At 40.1% G+C, this 19,590-nt stretch overlaps 3 protein-coding genes across 15 annotated transcripts; all 3 read left to right on the top strand.

Moving 5' to 3' along the window:
- Positions 1-509: 509 nt before the first annotated feature.
- LOC143895001 (RNA exonuclease 4) lies at positions 510-2,611 on the top strand. Of its 5 annotated transcripts, none has more exons than XM_077401761.1 (3): positions 510-719; positions 1,451-1,667; positions 1,755-2,611. In XM_077401761.1, exons 1-3 carry the CDS (start codon positions 670-672, stop codon positions 2,316-2,318), a joined length of 831 nt encoding a protein of 276 aa, XP_077257887.1. In that variant the 5' UTR covers positions 510-669; the 3' UTR covers positions 2,319-2,611. The 5 variants fall into 5 exon arrangements, with proteins under 5 accessions (XP_077257887.1, XP_077257902.1, XP_077257911.1 ...); XM_077401776.1 differs by lacking the exon at positions 510-719 and adding an exon at positions 777-1,310 and having other exon boundaries at positions 1,391-1,667; XM_077401785.1 differs by lacking the exon at positions 510-719 and adding an exon at positions 779-1,006.
- On the top strand, positions 2,072-7,286 carry LOC143894568 (senecionine N-oxygenase). Of its 2 annotated transcripts, none has more exons than XM_077400960.1 (8): positions 2,072-2,211; positions 4,501-4,779; positions 5,042-5,180; positions 5,472-5,733; positions 5,995-6,098; positions 6,183-6,270; positions 6,368-6,531; positions 6,936-7,286. In XM_077400960.1, exons 2-8 carry the CDS (start codon positions 4,586-4,588, stop codon positions 7,242-7,244), a joined length of 1,260 nt encoding a protein of 419 aa, XP_077257086.1. In that variant the 5' UTR covers positions 2,072-2,211; positions 4,501-4,585; the 3' UTR covers positions 7,245-7,286. The 2 variants fall into 2 exon arrangements, with proteins under 2 accessions (XP_077257086.1, XP_077257078.1); XM_077400952.1 differs by lacking the exon at positions 2,072-2,211 and adding an exon at positions 2,728-3,005.
- Positions 7,287-8,376: 1,090 nt separating this feature from the next.
- LOC143894038 (membrane-associated guanylate kinase, WW and PDZ domain-containing protein 1) lies at positions 8,377-18,537 on the top strand. Of its 8 annotated transcripts, none has more exons than XM_077400100.1 (11): positions 8,377-8,649; positions 10,687-10,764; positions 10,846-11,074; positions 11,651-12,069; positions 12,154-12,342; positions 12,437-13,562; positions 13,765-13,900; positions 14,007-14,549; positions 14,676-14,846; positions 15,145-15,279; positions 16,243-18,537. In XM_077400100.1, exons 2-11 carry the CDS (start codon positions 10,716-10,718, stop codon positions 16,405-16,407), a joined length of 3,162 nt encoding a protein of 1,053 aa, XP_077256226.1. In that variant the 5' UTR covers positions 8,377-8,649; positions 10,687-10,715; the 3' UTR covers positions 16,408-18,537. The 8 variants fall into 8 exon arrangements, with proteins under 8 accessions (XP_077256226.1, XP_077256185.1, XP_077256219.1 ...); XM_077400059.1 differs by having other exon boundaries at positions 8,381-8,649; positions 12,434-13,562; XM_077400093.1 differs by having other exon boundaries at positions 8,385-8,649; positions 12,434-13,562; positions 14,010-14,549.
- Positions 18,538-19,590: the final 1,053 nt, after the last annotated feature.

Genomic DNA, 19,590 nt, shown 5'->3' with positions numbered 1-19,590 from the left:
TACTTTTAAAAATTTTCTCTCTTTTTCTCTCTCCAATGTCTAATTGTACTTATACCCTATCTCGTTTCAGGTAGAAAGTGCGCAGCTACAAAGAACAGAGGGATATGACTACTTGTAATTCAAAATATTCTTCTTAAAGCTGCTTTTTGTAATTAATTCTTTATTTGAATTTTAAATTCCCTCTGAATGCAGAAAATGTATCTATGCATGTGCATGTGCACCTAAGAATTATAGACTTGGAAAATATAGAGAGACAGGAGCTTAAGTTCAGAGCAGTTCAAACTCGCAGTATATATAGATCCTTAGATTTAAAATTTTTTAAATTATTGAAATTTAGATTCTCTTTCTCTCTCTCTCTCTCTCTCCCTCCAGTTATATAGGTTCCTATTGAAAATGTAATTCAATTTTGGAAAATTTAAATTTTTATCAATAATAGCAAAAGCTGAGAATTATCAACAGATAGTAAAGTCAGCAAAACTTTTATCGACTCTAACGTTATTATAGATTAGTACGATTCACGTGTGAAGTATTCGTCATGTACAAATTTTTCACAATCTGATTATACGAGATTTCTCATCTTTCGGACAATAAACGTTCAGTAATTTCAGAAGTCGAATAAGCTACGCGTCGTAACTTACGCGGCCGCGAGGCTTGGCGTTGCCGGGTGTAATGTTATTTTTAATATTCTTCGTGTGTTTCGTTATTTGGATGCTAATCAGGTAGGAATCGATTCATATCATCGCCGACTACGGAATAACAATAATTTGAATAGAGGTTTCACTGTATAAAATCGTCACTGTTAAAAAAAATTGTGATAAAGATATATAATATATAAAGATTATCGTACAAGGTTAGAAAATCTGTAATACCGATTGCGACATTTGCGACGAGTAATTCATTGATATTCGCATCAACCAATCGTAGTCGAGTATTTTCTAGAATGCTAAAAGTTAGGTTATGGTTGCTATGGTTTTCGGAGTTCACGACATACGTTGGAATTTGGAATGTATGCTATATTTATCTCGAAAGGTGGAGTGAGAATAAAGTTACGATTCTCTAAAATAAATTAGTAAACGTATTGTTATTATCAATAAATACTGCTAACAATATAATAAAATAATTTTCTGTTTCATCAATGTGTACGTGCAATTTTAATCGACAAAATAATTGTCATACTTTGTAATATTATCCACGCCGTAATAAAAAACGTTAAAAATTTTTAACAATCAAGAATCGAAATGTATTGTTAATTGTGCATACATCACTTTATAAACTATTAAAATTTACATGACAGCTGTATAGCTATATAGGTATGAAAATATCAGATATATTTAAGTGATAGATTAGATTGTAAATAGATAGCTATGAACTATTGCTTAATACTTATCAGAGAAAGAAGAAAATGATGAGAAAGAAATATTTCTTTTTTTTTTTTTTTTTTTATCCCAAGAATGGACAATGGATCATCTGGTTCGGACAGGAAGAAGAGGAACAAAACGACAAAGCAGCTCACTCCAAGCACCGAACGTAGGGCATCCGGATGCAATTGGGAGACTTACAAAAATTTGTTTCCCAACCCAAAGACAGAAGAAAGCACCGGAGAAAAAAGCGTCTCAGAGAACAGATATCCAAAGCTTAAAAAAGTATACACCACTCCACTTCATACGGTAAATGTATAGATGTATACTACTGTTTTGAATATAAATGTTATTAATAGTGGATTATATTTCTCGATACATATCTGCCAATTGTAGGAGCCACGGGAGGAAAGCGGCAAGCACAATGCCGTCAAGAATAAAGAGAACAAGAACGCTCTGACGAAGCAAGTCGCCATGGACTGCGAAATGGTCGGTATCGGCGACGGCGCCGAGAGTATGATAGCCCGAGTATCAATTGTAAATAAACACGGCGATTGCCTGTACGACAAATACGTCAAGCCGAGGGAGAAGGTCGTGGATTACAGAACGGCGATCAGCGGCATCCGACCGGAGCACTTGCAGAACGGGGAAAACTTCAACGTCGTGCAGAAGGAGGTGGCGGATATCCTGAAGGGTCGCATTTTAGTGGGCCACGCGTTGAAGCACGATCTCAACGTTCTGTATCTGTCGCACCCGCGAAGATATTGGCGGGATACTTCGAGATATAAACCTTTCCGTCAGATATCGAAGGGGAACACTCCCAGCCTGAAGAAGCTCGCGCACGAATTGTTAGGTAGGGAGATACAAGTAGGCGAGCACAGTTCCGTGGAAGACGCAAAAGCGGCGATGCAATTGTACATGTTGTATAAAAATAAGTGGGAATCGGAAAGGAAACATTGACGAGAGAGAGAGAGAGAGAGAGTAGATTTTCATAGATAATATCACAGGACAATCTTCCACTTTTTTAAGTCTTTCACGGAACGTCATGATCATGTAACATATAAGAAACAACGTCAAGTGAAACAATCTTACAAAAGTCGAGAACAGAAGTTGCATAGTGCAACGTTTCCCCATTCGTATTTGTCTAATAGACTATTATACCATATCTAACTCTATGTTTAATTAGACAGATATAGTTAAAATAAGCTGTAATAATACATTTTATTTTAAATAATAAAATCGATATATACATATATTTTACTGTATATAAAGGTAAACCTCTTTCACATCACATAATTTCGATCGATTGCCGTTTCCTCTTCTTGATATTTTCTTTTTATGGATATCGCACACATTAAGTTTTGAGGAAAAAAAAAACTTAAAACTAACTGACGTCGAACGTTGCGCTAATCGTCGCATTCAAGGACAATGAAACGTGCGAAAGAGGTTGAAGGTCTAATCTTAGCGTTCATTTTGGTAAACACGCGGGATACATGACTTATCGGTATCAGCCTTGTATTTCCCCCTTTCTTTAATGATCGCTTAATACTCCACTCGGTCATTTTGCTCTTTGCTTCAGCTGTGACACATGTATCGCGCGCTCCACTGAATCCCGTTTTTGCGCGAGCGCTTTGTGTTTTTCCGTTGGTGAGTAACTAGACTGTACTTTATCAAAACTTTATCTTGAATTTGATTAACGCACGCCACAAGAGATCTGTCTTGTCTTATCAAATCTCGTTAAGCGCGTTCTATTTATGCATATGTGGCGCGTTCAACGTGTAAGTTAGTCGTATTTTCAGAAGATTGACTCGCATATCTTCGAAATTCGACCGATTAGATCTGAAAAGTTTCAAACGTGATATCTAAATTTAAATGGAGAAAAAGAATATATGAATGTGATTTTTCTTAATATGTGATAAAAGTGTACGGAAAAAAGAACGAGGGTTCGACTTTCGATTGGACCTGTGTTGCACCTTTCACAAGTCTAGCCGGTTCACCCGTACTGTCGCGACCGATTTCGACAGGAAAAGTTGCACACACGGATCGCGCGGATGCACGTCCGTTTGCGGATCTTTATTAATTTCTCATTAATTATTAAGAAAATCGCAAAACGGGACTTTTGTTCAGTTTAATCCGTTTTACTAGCTTACGGGAGGTGACATGGTTACCAGACACCCTGTATAAATGTAATCTTAATTATTTATAGAACGACTCGTCAGTTGTACCAACGTTTCGACCAATTAATAATAATATTACGATAAAAATGATTGAAGATTCAATAGATTAAAAATCGAGGGAATCAAATGAGCTAACGAATCGAGCTAGTTATTAGTGTGCTCTCTTTAGTTATGTGTTTTAACTTAAATAAAGATAAACAAAGATGTGTCAAACGTTTCGATCTATAATAATAAGATCGTGAGCAAATCATGAGCAACGGCAATTACAACGGTAAATCGTCATTAAAGTTGTAAAATATAAACGCAAGTTGGAATTTGTTGCATCGCTAATAAACTTCGTAGGAGTAGTAGGTACAGCAATTTTGTTGGATGAACAGGTCAAACGTTCAACATTTTTATAAATTTTTTTCAAATTATACACAACTAATAACAAGTTCGGATCATTTGCCTATTTTATTTATTTGGAATGATTGACTTAAAATAAATATAAAATAACAGTTTCTCGCACATTATTATTTAAATGTAAGCAAATAGATAACTTTTATCATTATTCTTTATCACTATTTATTATTCTCGAGACCAGAGCGATACATGTGTCACAGCGGAGTTTATCCAGTCTCAGCTTATGAGTTTAATTTATCTTTCTTTCGGTAAAAATAAAAATGAATATTAATTGAATTTATCAGAAACCAAACTGATCAACTCCACTTTTTGTAAATTTTTTACTTTTAATATCAGAGCGCATGGTTGATTTATAATTTTGATCGAATTTCTCTGCTTTTTATTTTATAGAGTTGATTATTTTCGCTTCTGACACAGGCTCAATTATTCCTCCAACTCTTATCAGAGAAAAATTGCTTCTGCATATCGGTAGAAGAATGACGAAAGCGAGCGCGATAGGTGCATAGGATATCTATTTATTAAATGAATGTACCACGATCGTGCTTCATTAACTATTGAAACAGGTTGCCGATCTAGCACTTTCGCTGAAAGTGCCAACGAGGATTCCACGTGTTCTGCGATGCTTAAAAAGCTAACAAGCGCGCAATCATGAAAATCGCCGTGATCGGCGCCGGAGCTGCGGGACTCGCTGCACTCCGGCACTGCGTTTCCGGTACTTACGGCGATCAGGTGGTGTGCTACGAAAAAACAGATCAAATCGGCGGGACCTGGGTCTACCGGGAGGAAACTGGTTCCGATAGATACGGTTTACCGATTCACACTAGCATGTACAAAAGCCTCAGGTACGGCCGCGTATTCCTCTTGCGGGCAATTTTCGTTCTCTCGGTAATCCTGCACAGAGAATACGTTTAATAATAAAAGTTAACGGTCTAATTTTTAATTTCATATATCAATTTTACTCCTATATGTCGCATCGTTACTCTTGAAATTTTCCATAAGTATTTTCGTAGAACGGTATGAAATGAATACTCGATGAATTTTGTCCGTGTATTATTGCAAATTATTCGATGCCGTTGACGAAAATGTACTGCCTAATTATTCTAGAACTAATTTACCGAAAGAGGTAATGGGCTATCCGGATTTTCCGATACCGGAGGGACCCGAGAGCTACCTGTCGCGCACGGAGATATTGGATTTCCTGAATGCGTACTGCGATCACTTTGCGTTACGTCCTTACATTCGGGTGAGTGCATAGAATTGTACGTAAAATTGTGCATTAAATATCACTACATTTCATCCAATTTGTTAAACATGAATTCACAAGCACTATTAGGTACTATTTTATTGTTAGTTATAATATTATAATACTATATTAATTATATTATTAATTTAAATTGTAATATGAGACACATAATAATAATTATATTATCATATTAATTTTATTATAATATTAGTACTGTGATAAATAATTAACTGATAAATAATAATAACTGGATTCTAATGGTATAAGCTTGTCATGGCGTAAACATTCCAGCTGCTGCACAATGTAGAGCTGGTGAAGCCGGTTGCGGGGGACCGGAAGTGGTCGGTCAAGGTCAGGGACTTGCAGGGGGACGTAGTCGCGATCGAGCCGTTCGACGCGGTCATGGTGTGCAACGGTCATTATTTCGAGCCCAGGACCCCGAGTATACCCGGCCAGGACATCTTCACGGGCAAGCAGATACACAGCCACGATTACAGGGTACCCGAGGTCTTCGATGGCAAGAACGTCGTCGTCTTGGGAGCTGGTCCTTCCGGTACATACGACGTTATATCGCTCGCTTAATTATTTCTTAAACGAGACATTTTCTTATCGCGATTCGAACGATTTGTGCCAGTTATTAACGTTTCGCGTTAATTAATGTTTTCTTTTCACGGCTTTTAATTCTATTAACGTTTCGTTGCTAAACAAACGTTTGTGGACACCTATAGTTTTGAAGGCGCGAACAATCAGAATGAAAAGTTCTCAGGCAAAGTTATTCGCGATTAAAACGCAGCGCGTTTCTGTTCTCCGATAGGTATGGATTTGGCGTTGGAAATATCCAAGAATGCGAATCGCGTGATTCTGAGTCATCACCTGACCGAGACCATTGCCACCGCGTTCCCCGAGAATGTCGCGCAGGTAAAAGCGTAAGCCCAGAAAGAAAATAGAGTAAAATCACACGCGGAGGTACTTCTTAGCGGCGGATGACGGTTTTTGTTTTAGAAAGCTGACGTAGTGGAATTGAAGGAACGCGAGGCGGTTTTTGCGGACGAAACGAAGGAGCGGGTCGATGTCGTCTTCTATTGTACAGGTAGATTCTCTCCCTTCTTTATACGGTACAATTGCTATGGGACATTGTCTCGGTCTAACAATTAAAATAACATCCTTTGAATCTCTTTCCTTAAAAGGCTACAAGTACAACTTTCCCTTTCTCGCCGAATCCTGTGGGGTTCGAGTGGACTCCAACATGGTCACGCCCCTTTGGAAGCATCTGGTGTCCATAGAGAACCCTACTCTGGCACTAATTGGTCTTCCGTACTACGTCTGCGCCTTTAGCATGTTCGATTTGCAGGTATAAATCTTTTTCTCGCTAATCATCTCCCTAAAATTTAGAACTCAAAATATTACGATACCTACGTCTCTCCATTTTGACAAATTCACTTTTAAACAGTGTCTCGTACTTTAGGCCATACATCGCGCTCTAAGTTTCAAATTGATACTTGGAGAGTACGTCAGACGTACATAGGCCGCGCGCAATTCACTTTAGACACGCGACATTCCAAGCCCGTGGGGCATCCGGAGCGGATGAGATTGTCTCCGAGCGCGGCTGAAAGGAACGCGGTCGCGCGCGACGGGGGAAAAAATGCTAGAAAGTCACCGTCGCGCATCCGCGGCGTCGACCGGGCCGGCCGGTCGGCCGGCCGGCGCGGCGTGCCATCATCTGATAATGGCAATACGATTACTTGCAATTTCAAGGTGCGATTCGTCCTACGACACTGGCACGGCGAGAGGCAGTTTCCCGCGCGAGCGGATATGCTGCGATCCGAGGCGGAGGAGGTGGCGAAACGCGCTGAGAGAGGTCTGCAGAAGAGACACTTTCACATGATGGGCCCCGAGCAAGGTCGCTATTACGACGACCTGGCGAACGTCGCGGGGGTCACGCCGCTGCCGCCCGTGCTGACGAAACTCCACAACGACAGCAGTACGCGCTTCCAGGACGACCTAGCGCACTACCGACAGGACCGCTACAGGATCCTCGACGACTACAATTTTGTAGAGCTTTAACGCTGGAACGGTTATTCGCGAGGATTATTTTTCAATCGTGAATTTTGTATTTTATTCAATCTGGGGATATTTATATATTCGAACACGCGACAGAGAAACGTTCGTGCCTATTCTTGCTTGTAAATCAGTTCTTGCTTTCCTTCGCGCAAATTAACGCGAATTTTTCTGCTATTTCGAACACGAGTAATTATCTTTTTACATTGATTAGAGTTACTTTCGCGTAGATATTATACTTTTTAATGCGATATAATTGTTTAGAAGTCCAGAGCTATGATTTTGTTGTAATTATTTGACTCTTTTAATTTTTTAAATTGTCCGTACCAGCGAAGGTACTTAATTTGAATAACATAATTAAAAAATATTTAGTATTTGTTTAATGGCCTGTGCAAGTTGCAACTTTGAAGTAATAATTCACCCAGCTGCCGACAATCCTATTCTGTTACCATTAATTCTTAATGATATTGTCGTTGTGCACAATATATGATAAGAAAGCTGTACGACAACGATAAAACGATATCGACTTGTTATTATAAGTTACAAAAGAGGTCTACCGGATTAACGGAGGATGTCGTATGCTTGCTTCTTTCGAACCAAGTCATATTCACGGACGTTGCGCACGTAAACGTGCCGTTTCGATTACAGGAATTTTGAAAAGTTTTCGCAGAAACTAATATAACCGAGTTTATTTCCCCTTTTGTTTCGAACATTTACAACTTTAGCATCTCAACATTGTTTGTACTCCCCCTCTTAGAATCAGATCTCTCCTTCCTGCCAGGGAAGAACCCCCAAGAAGACGAAGCCTCTTCCCAGGTAGAACAGAAAGTCAAAATGGATGGAAAAATTGTGGTTAAATGACCTAAAAATCGTCTTTTTGTCGTTATATCGACATTATTTTGACTTTCTCGTGACTCGCTGTTCTACCCGAGTTTCAAAGTTCCCGCAATCGTGCGATCACGTGACTCGCGGCGCGCGCACGACGCAGGCGCAAGATGTGCGTGCGGCGGCCAGCGGCGGCGGTGGTGGCAACGGCAACAGTGGTACGGCGGTCGGTTAAATGTCTCGTACGCACGTACATCGTACATGTACGTACATACATACGAGACGGCGAGTGGTGGTGCGCCGTGTGACGTAGTCCCGGGTCGTCGACGTTGGCGCGCGAGCGTGTGTATGTGTACGTTAACGTTCTCCGTCTCCTCACCTCACTGTCTCGCCTCACGCGAGTCACACGACGCGCGAGCGCGTTATCGTCCGTACGCGACGCGGTGCGATATGATCGTTTCCGCGATCCGCGAGTGATTCAGTGCCGACGATAACGGATTATCACTTGGGCCGCACCACCGGCCACCGCCTGGAACCATGACGGTTACGCGTGCTGCTGAACGCGTCATCGTGCGGGAAACGCAGCGTGAGTAATCCCCCGAGAGTGTGTTGTGTCGCCGTTGCCGCTCTCGCCTTTATCGCTGCTATTGGAAGAAAAACGGAAGAAAAACGTTCGCCGGACATACACACGCCCGCAAACATATGTGTATATATGTTTATACTTTTTCCTCTCGGTTTCTTTTTCTCTCTTTCTCTTCCCGCGATAAATAACGAGCCGTCTCTCTTTCTCTCTCTCTCTCGATATTTTTCCGCTTGGCTCGTCGCCTCGAGAACGCACGCTTCACTTCGTGGCTAAGCTAACGTGCGCGATCGAGCATCGAGCAGATCTCGAACGCAGGTCGCGGGAGGTAGGGTAGAAGGTAGAACTGGGTAGAACCCCGCGATATCGCGTGCCATTGTTGCACCGCGCGGGTGCATGTGGCCTGGCCTGGCGGCCTGGCCACGTCGATGCGGGAGTACCGTGCGGGATGAGAGAAGGAGAGACGGCGAGAGAGCGAGAGGAGAAAACGACGAGGGAGTCGCCACCCCCTCCTCCCGCCCCCCGGGCGGCGCACCAATATTTACGTTACGTAGCGGGTGAGCGTGGTGTCGCGCGAAAAGTACGCTCTTTTCTCCTCCCCCCCCCTTTCGAAACGAGCAGCTAGAGTCGGAGTGCGCCACACTACCGATCGTCATTGCCCTCCTCCTTTTCCCTCGTCTCACTTCGAGGCGTAGAAAGTGCGGGAGAGCGCCTCTCTAAACGAATGGACCTAATGATCGCCGGCCGCCGCGCGTCAGGCGCGTCATACGCGAGCGGCACATTCGCGCTCGCGCTCCTCGCCTCGCCTCGCCTCGCCACACCGCGCCGCGCACGGGTGAATGCATTCGTAAGAATGCATTCACGTTCGTACGGTCCCCCCGCCCGTCCGCTCACTCCCCGCGTGCGTATTTTTCTTTTTCTCTCTCCCTCTCCCTCCCTCCCGCCCGCGCGCTGGCGTTCCTTTGCCTCGCTTTATGTAATTGCGTCCCGCGGACACCTGTCCGTCGGAAACACGCGTGCGGCGCGGCGCACGGCGCAGCGCGGCGTGAATAAGTTGGGGCCCCGAGACCATACGCGAGCACGTGAGTCCGCTCGAATTTGCGCGGATCGGAGATGCGTTTCGTCTCTCGGCCGCGCCTTCCGCCTCCTTTTCTTCTTCTTCCTTTTTTCTTTCCTCGCCTCCCTTCCGCTCCGGAACCTGGGGGACTACACGCTAAACGTCGATCTCGTTTTCAGTGCGGCTCAATGAGACACGCTTTATCGAAGGTGCGATTGCAGAAACGATTATGGGGACACCGTAACGGTTTTATAGAGATTTAAAGACTGGATTAAGACCGTTCTACTTTCCCCGCTTTCCTCCACGCGCTCGTGCGCGCCGTTTCTTTTTTTTTTTTTCTTTTTCGAAATGCTATCGGAAGATCGGAACCGGCGAGCTACCCCGGCGCGGCGTCGTCGAGGTGGAAGAGAGGACCACCGTCCGTGACGCGCGTGCAACGTGATACGTGACGCGTCTCTAGGGACGAGTCTTCTTAATTAAGTACGCGACGGTCCGGACGCTCATTCTGTGCGTATATTTCGTTTGCATGCGATAGAACGTAGCAAATGTGCGTGTATGTGTGTGCGCGTATGTGTATTCGATCGACGCTCTCCTTCCTCGAAATAGCGATCTCGATATCCCGGCAAATTGCTTTAATTACGAGGTTGAAAAACGTGTTTGATATATCAAGGCACGAGTTTTTCTCTTTTTTTTTTCACGTACTTAAATTTCCGAGGTAAATTCCACGAGGGAATTATTAATTTAGCTTCCCGTTACACGTATCAAACTTTATTTATAATTCTGTTTAGTTTAAGTTTTGCAGTTTTATACTTAATTTATGGTTGTCTATATAGTTTTATATTTTATTTTTAGTTATATAGTTTAAGCTATAATTTACAAGCTATTATCCATAGCTACGTTTATATTAAGTTAGTATTTATAAATTACACCCACACACATAATTTGTGGCATTTAACATTTCGTGACAGTTGCGTTCTTCTTGACAGGATTTTGAGACGAACGCGAGGCTTTTAAGATGGCTGCGAAAACGGACGACGCGGCGTCCATCGACAATCCCAACGACGGTAATTGTTTGTTGCTCTCGGATATACCGACGTAATGTAACAGCGAAAGTTTCTTAACGCGCGTATCCCGTCTGCTTGAAGGAGAGAGTCTAGACAAGGAGATATTGACGATCGGCGGAAACGATGGAATCCGAAGGAGAAGGATTCCGCCAACGTATCTGTACAATACGGGATCGGAGCAGAGTACGGGAACCTCGGACCAGGAACAAACCGCTCGGAACCGCACTCCAGCCACGGAGGATCAGTTAGGTCCGTTACCACCTAACTGGGAGAAGGCGTACACGGACACGGGAGAAGTTTATTTCATAGAGTATGTATGCGACACATGCGATAAAATAATAAATTTGTGGCTATTTTTTTAAATTCTTGAAATCAGTGAGTGATAGAGCCGGCTATTTTGCATTGATCGCAATATATATTGTTGTAACAATTTTATTAATAATAACCTTATCGAAGTGCAAATGATATATACATGGAAGCAAAAGTATATAGCGGAGAGATGCACTTCAAAAGGTGAGACAGCAATAACGTTGCTTACGAGAGCCTAGAGATCTTTGATAAAAATTAAAATAATAAGATAATAATAATAATAATAATGATGATTTATATGCACGGATATGTGACTGACGCTAAAAATGTGTAAAGACGTTTATACATATTGATATATAAACATAGAGATGTAAAGAATAAGTAGTAATAATGTCAAATTAGCAATTAAAGAGAATATTAACAGGTAGACAACGAAAATAACTTACGAGAATACAATGCGTGAGAATGTGAGAAATCTAGTAACATTCGATATATATATATAAAATAGCACTTTTGTACAAATATAATCCTAGTTCTTAATTAATCTTATTTCTTGACACGTAAAAAGTGATATTAGTAAATCATGTTATAGCCACAATACCGGCACATCTCACTGGCTGGACCCTCGTCTGTCGAAATTTCAAAAGAGATCGCTGGAGGAATGCCTCGACGATGAATTGCCCTACGGTTGGGAGAAAATTGACGACACCCTTTACGGCACGTATTTCATCGATCACGTGAATCGTAGAACTCAATATGAAAATCCAGTGTTGCAAGCGAAAAGAGCGCAGCAGAACTTGCTCGAGAGGAAGAGTCCCAACTTTACTAGAAATCCCGACAAGCTGAAGGGTCACAGGATACGGACTACCTTATTAAAGAGTTCGCGTGGCCTGGGATTCACCATTGTCGGCGGGGACGATGCCGTGGAAGAATTCCTCCAAATCAAAAGCGTCGTGCCAAATGGTCCAGCGTGGCTGGATGGGAAGCTACAAACCGGTAATTTCCAGATACCGCTGATTCTCAGGCGCGTGACTCACTTCCGCTTCCGCATCTGTTCGCATAATTGTAACTTTTTTTCAGGGGACGTGTTAGTATACGTTAATGACACCTGTGTGCTTGGATTCACGCATAATGAAATGGTGAATGTATTCAAGTCAATTGGTAGCGGCGATACGGTAACCTTGGAAGTGTGTCGAGGTTACACGTTGCCTTTCGATCCCAATGATCCTAATACAGAAGTTGTGACCACGATCGCTGTCAACGCGCCAGGTAAAGCAAGCGTTGGGGATAGTTAACGCGTATTGATATTTTCATATCGGAGGATTAGAATTGTAGACTTATCCGCGAATCTTTTCGACAGAAGATCCTGCGATGTACATGGATTTAAACTCGTCTCTTCAAGACAACGGACGTTTCAATTTTTTGGACTCCACATTCTTGCCGGTGCACAGTCTCCAGAATGGCGAGAATCTCGCCACGACGTCTGTCAATTCGATGCCCGATCTCTGTATTTCGGACAAAATCAACACGGTAAAGAGACCGAGCAGCACGGATATTCTGCTGTCGGAAAGTAGCGATTTGAACGATTGTAAGGACTCGTCGGTGTCTTCCAAGCCAGAGTTTCTCAGCATCGCCATCGTAAAAGGAGCCATGGGGTTTGGGTTTACGATAGCGGACTCTGCACACGGCCAGAAGGTCAAAAAGATTCTGGATCGTCAGCGTTGTAAAAACTTGATGGAGGGCGATATTCTGGTCAACATAAACGACATCAACGTCAGGAACATGTGTCACTCAGAGGTAGTGCAAGTATTGAAGGACTGCCCGCGTAACGAGGAAGCGTTGATACGCGTTCAGCGAACGACGACAAAGTCGAAGGAGAAAAAGGAGAAGACTGCGCAGGATTTTTTCAGAAGCAAAACGCCCACCGCGGATATCTACAGCACCCAGTCGAAGACGGTAATACCTAGCAGACCGAAAACACCATTGATCGACACCAGAAATCGTTCCAAATCGCCGACTAGCGCGAGCAGATCGAACTGGAGCGAGGTGCAGGGCGAAAATGAATTGAATCCGCTGGATAACCATTATAAGTACGCCGACTATTCGCATGGGATGTACTACTCGGATCCGTATAAAGCTAACATCACGGCCGATCTGTCGGACAATTTTGCGGTGATGAATCTCGACGACGATTCCATTAGGAACGTTCCTAAGCGTGACTGGGTGGCAAACGACAAGTTGAATATCAGTAACGACTTGTATTCCATCGACATCTCTCATCATAATAATATGCTCAAGCAGAATGGATATTTGCACTCCGACTACTACAAGGATGTCTATCCAGTTCAATCGCATTCCCAGTACAATGACGACTACAATATGTATTCCATTGGGCAGGAGCAGAATGTTGACACCGGCGAGATCTGGGATAAGCGGAAAGAGACCACCAGTTTCGAGCACGAACAGCCACATTCCAGTTCCATATCTCGGTACGTATATCGTCGATCCATCAAAAGTTAAGATTTTAGAGAATTTATTTAAATCGTAATTGTTTTCATCTTTCAAAGATCCCAAATTAATACTTGTAACTATTACATAAAAGGTGTGCTTAAAAATTATTAAACATGTTTATGTACACAGAAATTTGAAGAAATACCGACGAAATCATTTTATTTGTGGTATTAATTTAAGATATCCTCAATACACGAACGAATTGGTGTGTCCAATGGTGCCCGACATAGAATGGATAGAAACTTTAGTGACTTTAGTCAGACAAGACACTGGATTTGGATTTAGAATAGTTGGTGGTACGGAAGAAGGATCTCAGGTTGGTGTTGATGATCTGTATTAACGATGTTAATACTTTCATATGTTACAAAAAGTGTAGTCATCGCAGCTAATAAAAATGGAAATGTTAAAAATATTACGGTTAGCAGGTTTCGGTCGGTCATATTGTTCCCGGTGGAGCGGCCGATCTTGACAATAGACTCAGCACCGGCGATCTGATCATGTCTGTCGACGGAGAGAGCGTCATGAACTCTTCTCATCATCATGTAGTGCAACTAATGATAGCGGCAGCGCAAAACGGCCGAGTAACTCTGGGAATACGACGTCGGATCAACACGCAGGAGCATCTTCAAGAGAACCTTCAGTCGTCTTACGGCCGACAAATGAATCTTCAATATCCGTATGACGTTACTGTCACTCGAATGGAAAACGAGGGATTCGGTTTCGTAATAATCTCGTCTGTCAACAAAGCCGGCTCCACGATCGGCAGAATAATCGAAGGCTCGCCCGCTGAAAGATGCGGAAGATTAAACGTCGGAGACCACATTCTCGCTGTCAATCATATAGATATCACGAACGTTTGCCACAAGGATATCGTCAATTTAATTAAAGATTCGGGTTATTCTGTCACATTGACGATTGGATATCCGTTGGACGATTGCTGTAGCAATACATCTCTTTCTCAAAAGGTATAGGCTTGCCTCGACAAATTTTTTAACTTAGCGGTATATTGTGAAGAATGTCTTTTTTTATTTTATTCTTTATACGTCCATATTGATCATGGAGCGATTAAAGTGTTGAATTTTTCTGTTCAGGACGAGCCTACGGGAGATGGAGATGGGGGCCAGTACCATGCTGTAGAGTTAACTCGGGGTACCCGAGGTTTTGGCTTCAGCATACGTGGTGGCCGTGAATTTCAAAACATGCCGTTATTTGTCTTGCAAATCGCGGAGAACGGCCCGGCATCTATCGATAATCGGCTTAGAGTGAGTAAAATTTTGACGTACTTATTTCCGTTTGAATAATATTGATTGGCTCGTTTGTTAAAAACTATGAATTCAGTACGAAGCTGATACCAAGCTCCAAGTACCTAGATGAAAATCCATGTCTTAGGCTTGTATTGGCCTATTAAATTTATATATATATATATATATATATATATATATATATATATAATGTTTAATTAATTTAAATAAATTTAAATCGAATATATATATTGCTGGAAATATAATGCGTTTTAAACTATGAATACATAATTATATGCAAGTATTACGTTATTTTTAGATTGGTGATCAAATAATCGAAATAAACGGTATTAACACCAAAAATATGACGCATACAGAAGCGATTGAGATTATACGTAACGGTGGACCATCTGTTCGTCTGTTAGTGCGACGCGGCTGCCAGATGCCTTCAGTGGTAGGTGCTCCTCCACATCTCTACGATATGAACATATAGACAATTAACTTTTTGATAATAACATATTAATCTTAACTTCATGACATTTTCTCCTACTTTTGACGATACTAATGCTAACATTAGCACTGTATAGAATCTCTTTGACGATCTGGAAAACAAAGCTTTTCAGGGTATATAACATTAGGTATTATGCTAAATGAAGAAGATGAAAGACAATACAAGAAAAAAAGAATCTCAAATAGACGATTGCGTAATTCGCTATTACAATAGGAACGGTAATACAGACGTGATCAAAAAGAAATTGTTGTATCGCACAATCTTTGCAAAGTCTTAGGTGAATTTAAAGTATGACAAGGACAAAAAATATGCATTATTTATAACAATTATATATGTATAATTGATTTTTGCAACTACATCGCGTGATATTTCTTTTTTACGATGTTTTGATAACGTTTATATAATATGAATGATTTAAACTATGTTCACTTGCAAATTTGTCATGACAAACATCTGTACTTGCCTTTAAAAGTAGCGCTGAGCTATAAATTTGATAACACCAATTGTGATCAATTTGCGATAATGAACGATGAACAGTGATGACAAAAAGTTTCTATCGTAATTAAATATGCTTGTAGGCGTATTAAAAATATTCTCTAAGTAGAGAACGGATATTCGAGAGGGAACACACAGATGACTTTTTTTCTTGCAGCTATCATTGCGCAGCTTGCGAAGGTTTTAATATAAGGACAGTTGTACTTGCTCATCCTAACAAAATTAGGCTGGTGCTAACCTAGTTTCTCTTAATTGATCTAATCGCAGAGTAAACGTAATTCATCCTAACACGTGTGATAGCTTTGAAAGTATATGTGCCTTTTTGCGCGTGTTCCGTATTTTAATGAGATTATTAAGTAAATACCGCAGCCTTCGAAAGTGATTGTAAACCTTCATTGAAATTCATTGTAGAGTAATCTCACAATCGACCAAATAAGTATTCGACCGAACCACGAGGGCACCCCGTGCAGGCATTTATCGAAATTACCCGAGAGGGGTGTGCCCCGCAAAAAACGTCAAAAAGGTCGATTTTCCATTTCATTGAACTGCTGCTCATCCAAAAACAGATATTTGTAGCGAGCGCTTTCGGCGTTTTCGTGCTTCTCGGACGATACGAGATAAGCTAATATTTCGTAAGATCGAGAATTTTATTCCTTTACGGAAAGAGCGATTTTCACGGCATTTATGAAATACGTTTAAGTATAGAATTCTCGTTTCTTCTTCTTTTTTTTTCTTTTTAAGAAAAGCAAACTGTTTAATTTATACAAATGCGAATAGTAAATCACCAATGACTTACGCTGTGTGAAAGTACATATATATAGAAAATAGCGCAATAATGCGTCAAAAGTGTAAAATTGCGGACACTATTTGCTGACGCAAGCAGCATTGATACACATAAAGAATCTCCGAATTCGATATCTTATATCATGTAGAAATGACAAACAGCTGTATGCCCATATACGCTGTAAGGTGATACTGTAGACTGGCGTTTATAATAATATAAATTTATTATTCGTCTGCTCTTCTCAATAATGTTTCAAAGTGTAGACTTTTAAAATTTAGGCTCCTATCATATACATATATATATACTTAGACACCACTTTGTAAATCTTTTTTTTAGATAGTGACATAATTGTGGCCTTGACGATAAAGTGTTACGCCTTTTGAAAGCACATAAGGAGATCTCGCGTGAGAGAGATAGTAATTGTTTAATTGTTCTCGTAACGCGCGACTCTACCGTTTTCGGATTATGATAAAAATTTAAACTCATTCATCATCGATGTCTCGTCTCCCCTTTTTTTCCTAAGTATTTATTACCAGTTATATGAAATGTATATGTATGTCAGAGTAATTATGTATAAAATTAAGGACTCGTACAACCAAAGAAGTGAATGCACTTATCAGCCATTTTGTTTTGAGATTGAGTGGTGGAAGATCGATATGATAGAATTTATTATTGTAATAATTAAACAATCTCTTTTTCGGGCGATAATTATTCTCGCGCCCGTGATTAATCCACGTTGTTTCTATCGATGAATCATGCATAACAAAATTATGACGGAGAACGAATTTGACAGAAGTTTTTCTTCATTCTTCCTGTCTTTCTTCGATGTTTATGAAAGTTACATGTTTGAAAGAGTAACGTATATATTTTTTTACTTGTAAAATAGTGAGAGATGGCAGATGTTGTTCGGCACGATGTATTAATGAGACAAATAATGAAAAAAAAAAAGAAAAGATAAGCTAGATTGTATTTTTAGATCTCAGGATTGATGTGTAAGGAAAAAAGAATGTAATACATATATACATATGTATATATATATATATATATATATATATATATATATATATATATATACATGTTATATATTTTATATATATATATAAAATATATATGATATACGCGTTGTATATATAAAATATATAAATATATATATGTTTTACACTTATTACACGTGTATGTTTAACGAACAATTCGTATAAGCGATAAGCAGCAGCAAACGCATTTAATCGGATCACACAGTATCCATTTTATAATATCATCGCGTTTATTTTTTATAATTATATATAAAGACATTGTATATTGTATAGGATATTGCGTAAGTTTAGTGTAAATGTATATACTTGTTTTTCGAAGACTAAAGGATAACGTTGATAATTTATAAGGCTATCGTAAGAAGCAATAACGCGTCAATCGTTGTCTTATCGAGATTCACACGTCGAGAATACACGCGGGTCTTTACTACTCGTTCTGCCTTTTCTCTTGCCAAAGCTCCAGTTATATCGCATTTCTTTTTAACGCGATCATGTCTCGTAGGCAATTGCGACGAATGACTCAGAGTCTAGTTGGAAAAAGAAATATCGGAACGTTTTATCGTTGCCCGCGCGTTACGCATCTCGAGTAGTAAAGACAGCACCGATCATTAAATTTTTAATCGCACGCACGGAAAGTATTTTATGCATATTCGATTGATACACCAATTTAACTGAATATCAAACGGTTATTTTGTACGAGCTTCGTATATTTATTGTAATTCAGATATAAACCGAATTCCGTATATGTCCGTTATGTCTGCTTAAATAATCGTCGTTGAATAATCCGAGGTAAAAGAAAACCGATATTGTTGCTAAGAATATAATATACTACCGATATATATATTGTTGTTGAAATATACTGAAATAATAAATACTGCATTGAAAAAACTGCGAAGGAATGTGATTTATAATTTATAATCTTTCGGAGATCGCGTCTTATATTTCTTTTTCTCTTCCTCGGACTTAAATTAAGAATTAAATATTTGTCGTTAAAAAAGTTTGGAACAAAGCATCAGTGTGCAATACAATACTGATATAATTGCAGAATATTTTTGCGAGACATTGTTAATTACATAAATAATTCTACGAATATCACAATCAAGGATTAAGTTATCATTAATCAGTTATTTTTTTATCGATATATAGATATAAAATAATAGCTAATTATAAGTACTGGTAATTAATCAACGACGTGCACATAAAGTTGTGAAGAAATTTAGTTTTTTTTTTAAACACAAAGAACATATTTCTTTGACAAACAATCAAGTATTTTGTATTTTATTTATTGTATTAAGAAAAAGTGATCTTCAATTTGAGAGAAATTCAATTATTTATCTTTATCTTCGTTTGTGTGTGAATCTTCTTTTTATTTATGTTCCATCGGTGAAGAACTGAGATTACTTCACATTGTGTAATGCGTTTAAGCTTTTCACACACACACACACACACACACACACATTCTCAAATCATTTAATAGCTGCAAAAAGGTATTCGTAATTTTGATATCATTTTATTTACCGAGAAGTTTTTAAGTATTCATTTTTTATTCGTACATGTATAGATATGTATAAATTGGATCTATAATTATATATGACTACAATAAGAACGACAGGGCTAAATACCGAAAGTCTCACATTGTAAATTTGAAATTAATTTAGTACGATCCCTCCTCCTCTTCTCTCTCTCTCTCGCTTATTGTCAATGATAAATATTTCAAAATACATTTGCACGGTGTTGTCGCGGAGCATACAGAAACGAGCAAGCTTTTCCATTTTCGCGAAGCGATCATTAGTGATCGTCCGTTTACGCTTGTCGGTCAAACTGGTTAGCCTACAGCCCCGCTGAATGTTTCCGCATTCCAAGACGGCGTACTTTCCGAGGACGTGAAAAGGTGGGTAAGGTTCTTCGATCCTTATCGGCGCGTTCATTCAGGCTCGGCGATTT

This window comes from Temnothorax americanus, unplaced genomic scaffold, assembly GCF_048541705.1.
Source record: "Temnothorax americanus isolate GAGA-0224 unplaced genomic scaffold, ASM4854170v1 Scaffold1, whole genome shotgun sequence".
In the NCBI taxonomy this organism is placed as follows: domain Eukaryota; kingdom Metazoa; phylum Arthropoda; class Insecta; order Hymenoptera; family Formicidae; genus Temnothorax; species Temnothorax americanus.
Note: the sequence above shows the minus strand (reverse complement) of the source record. Positions and strands in the feature narration are given on the sequence as shown.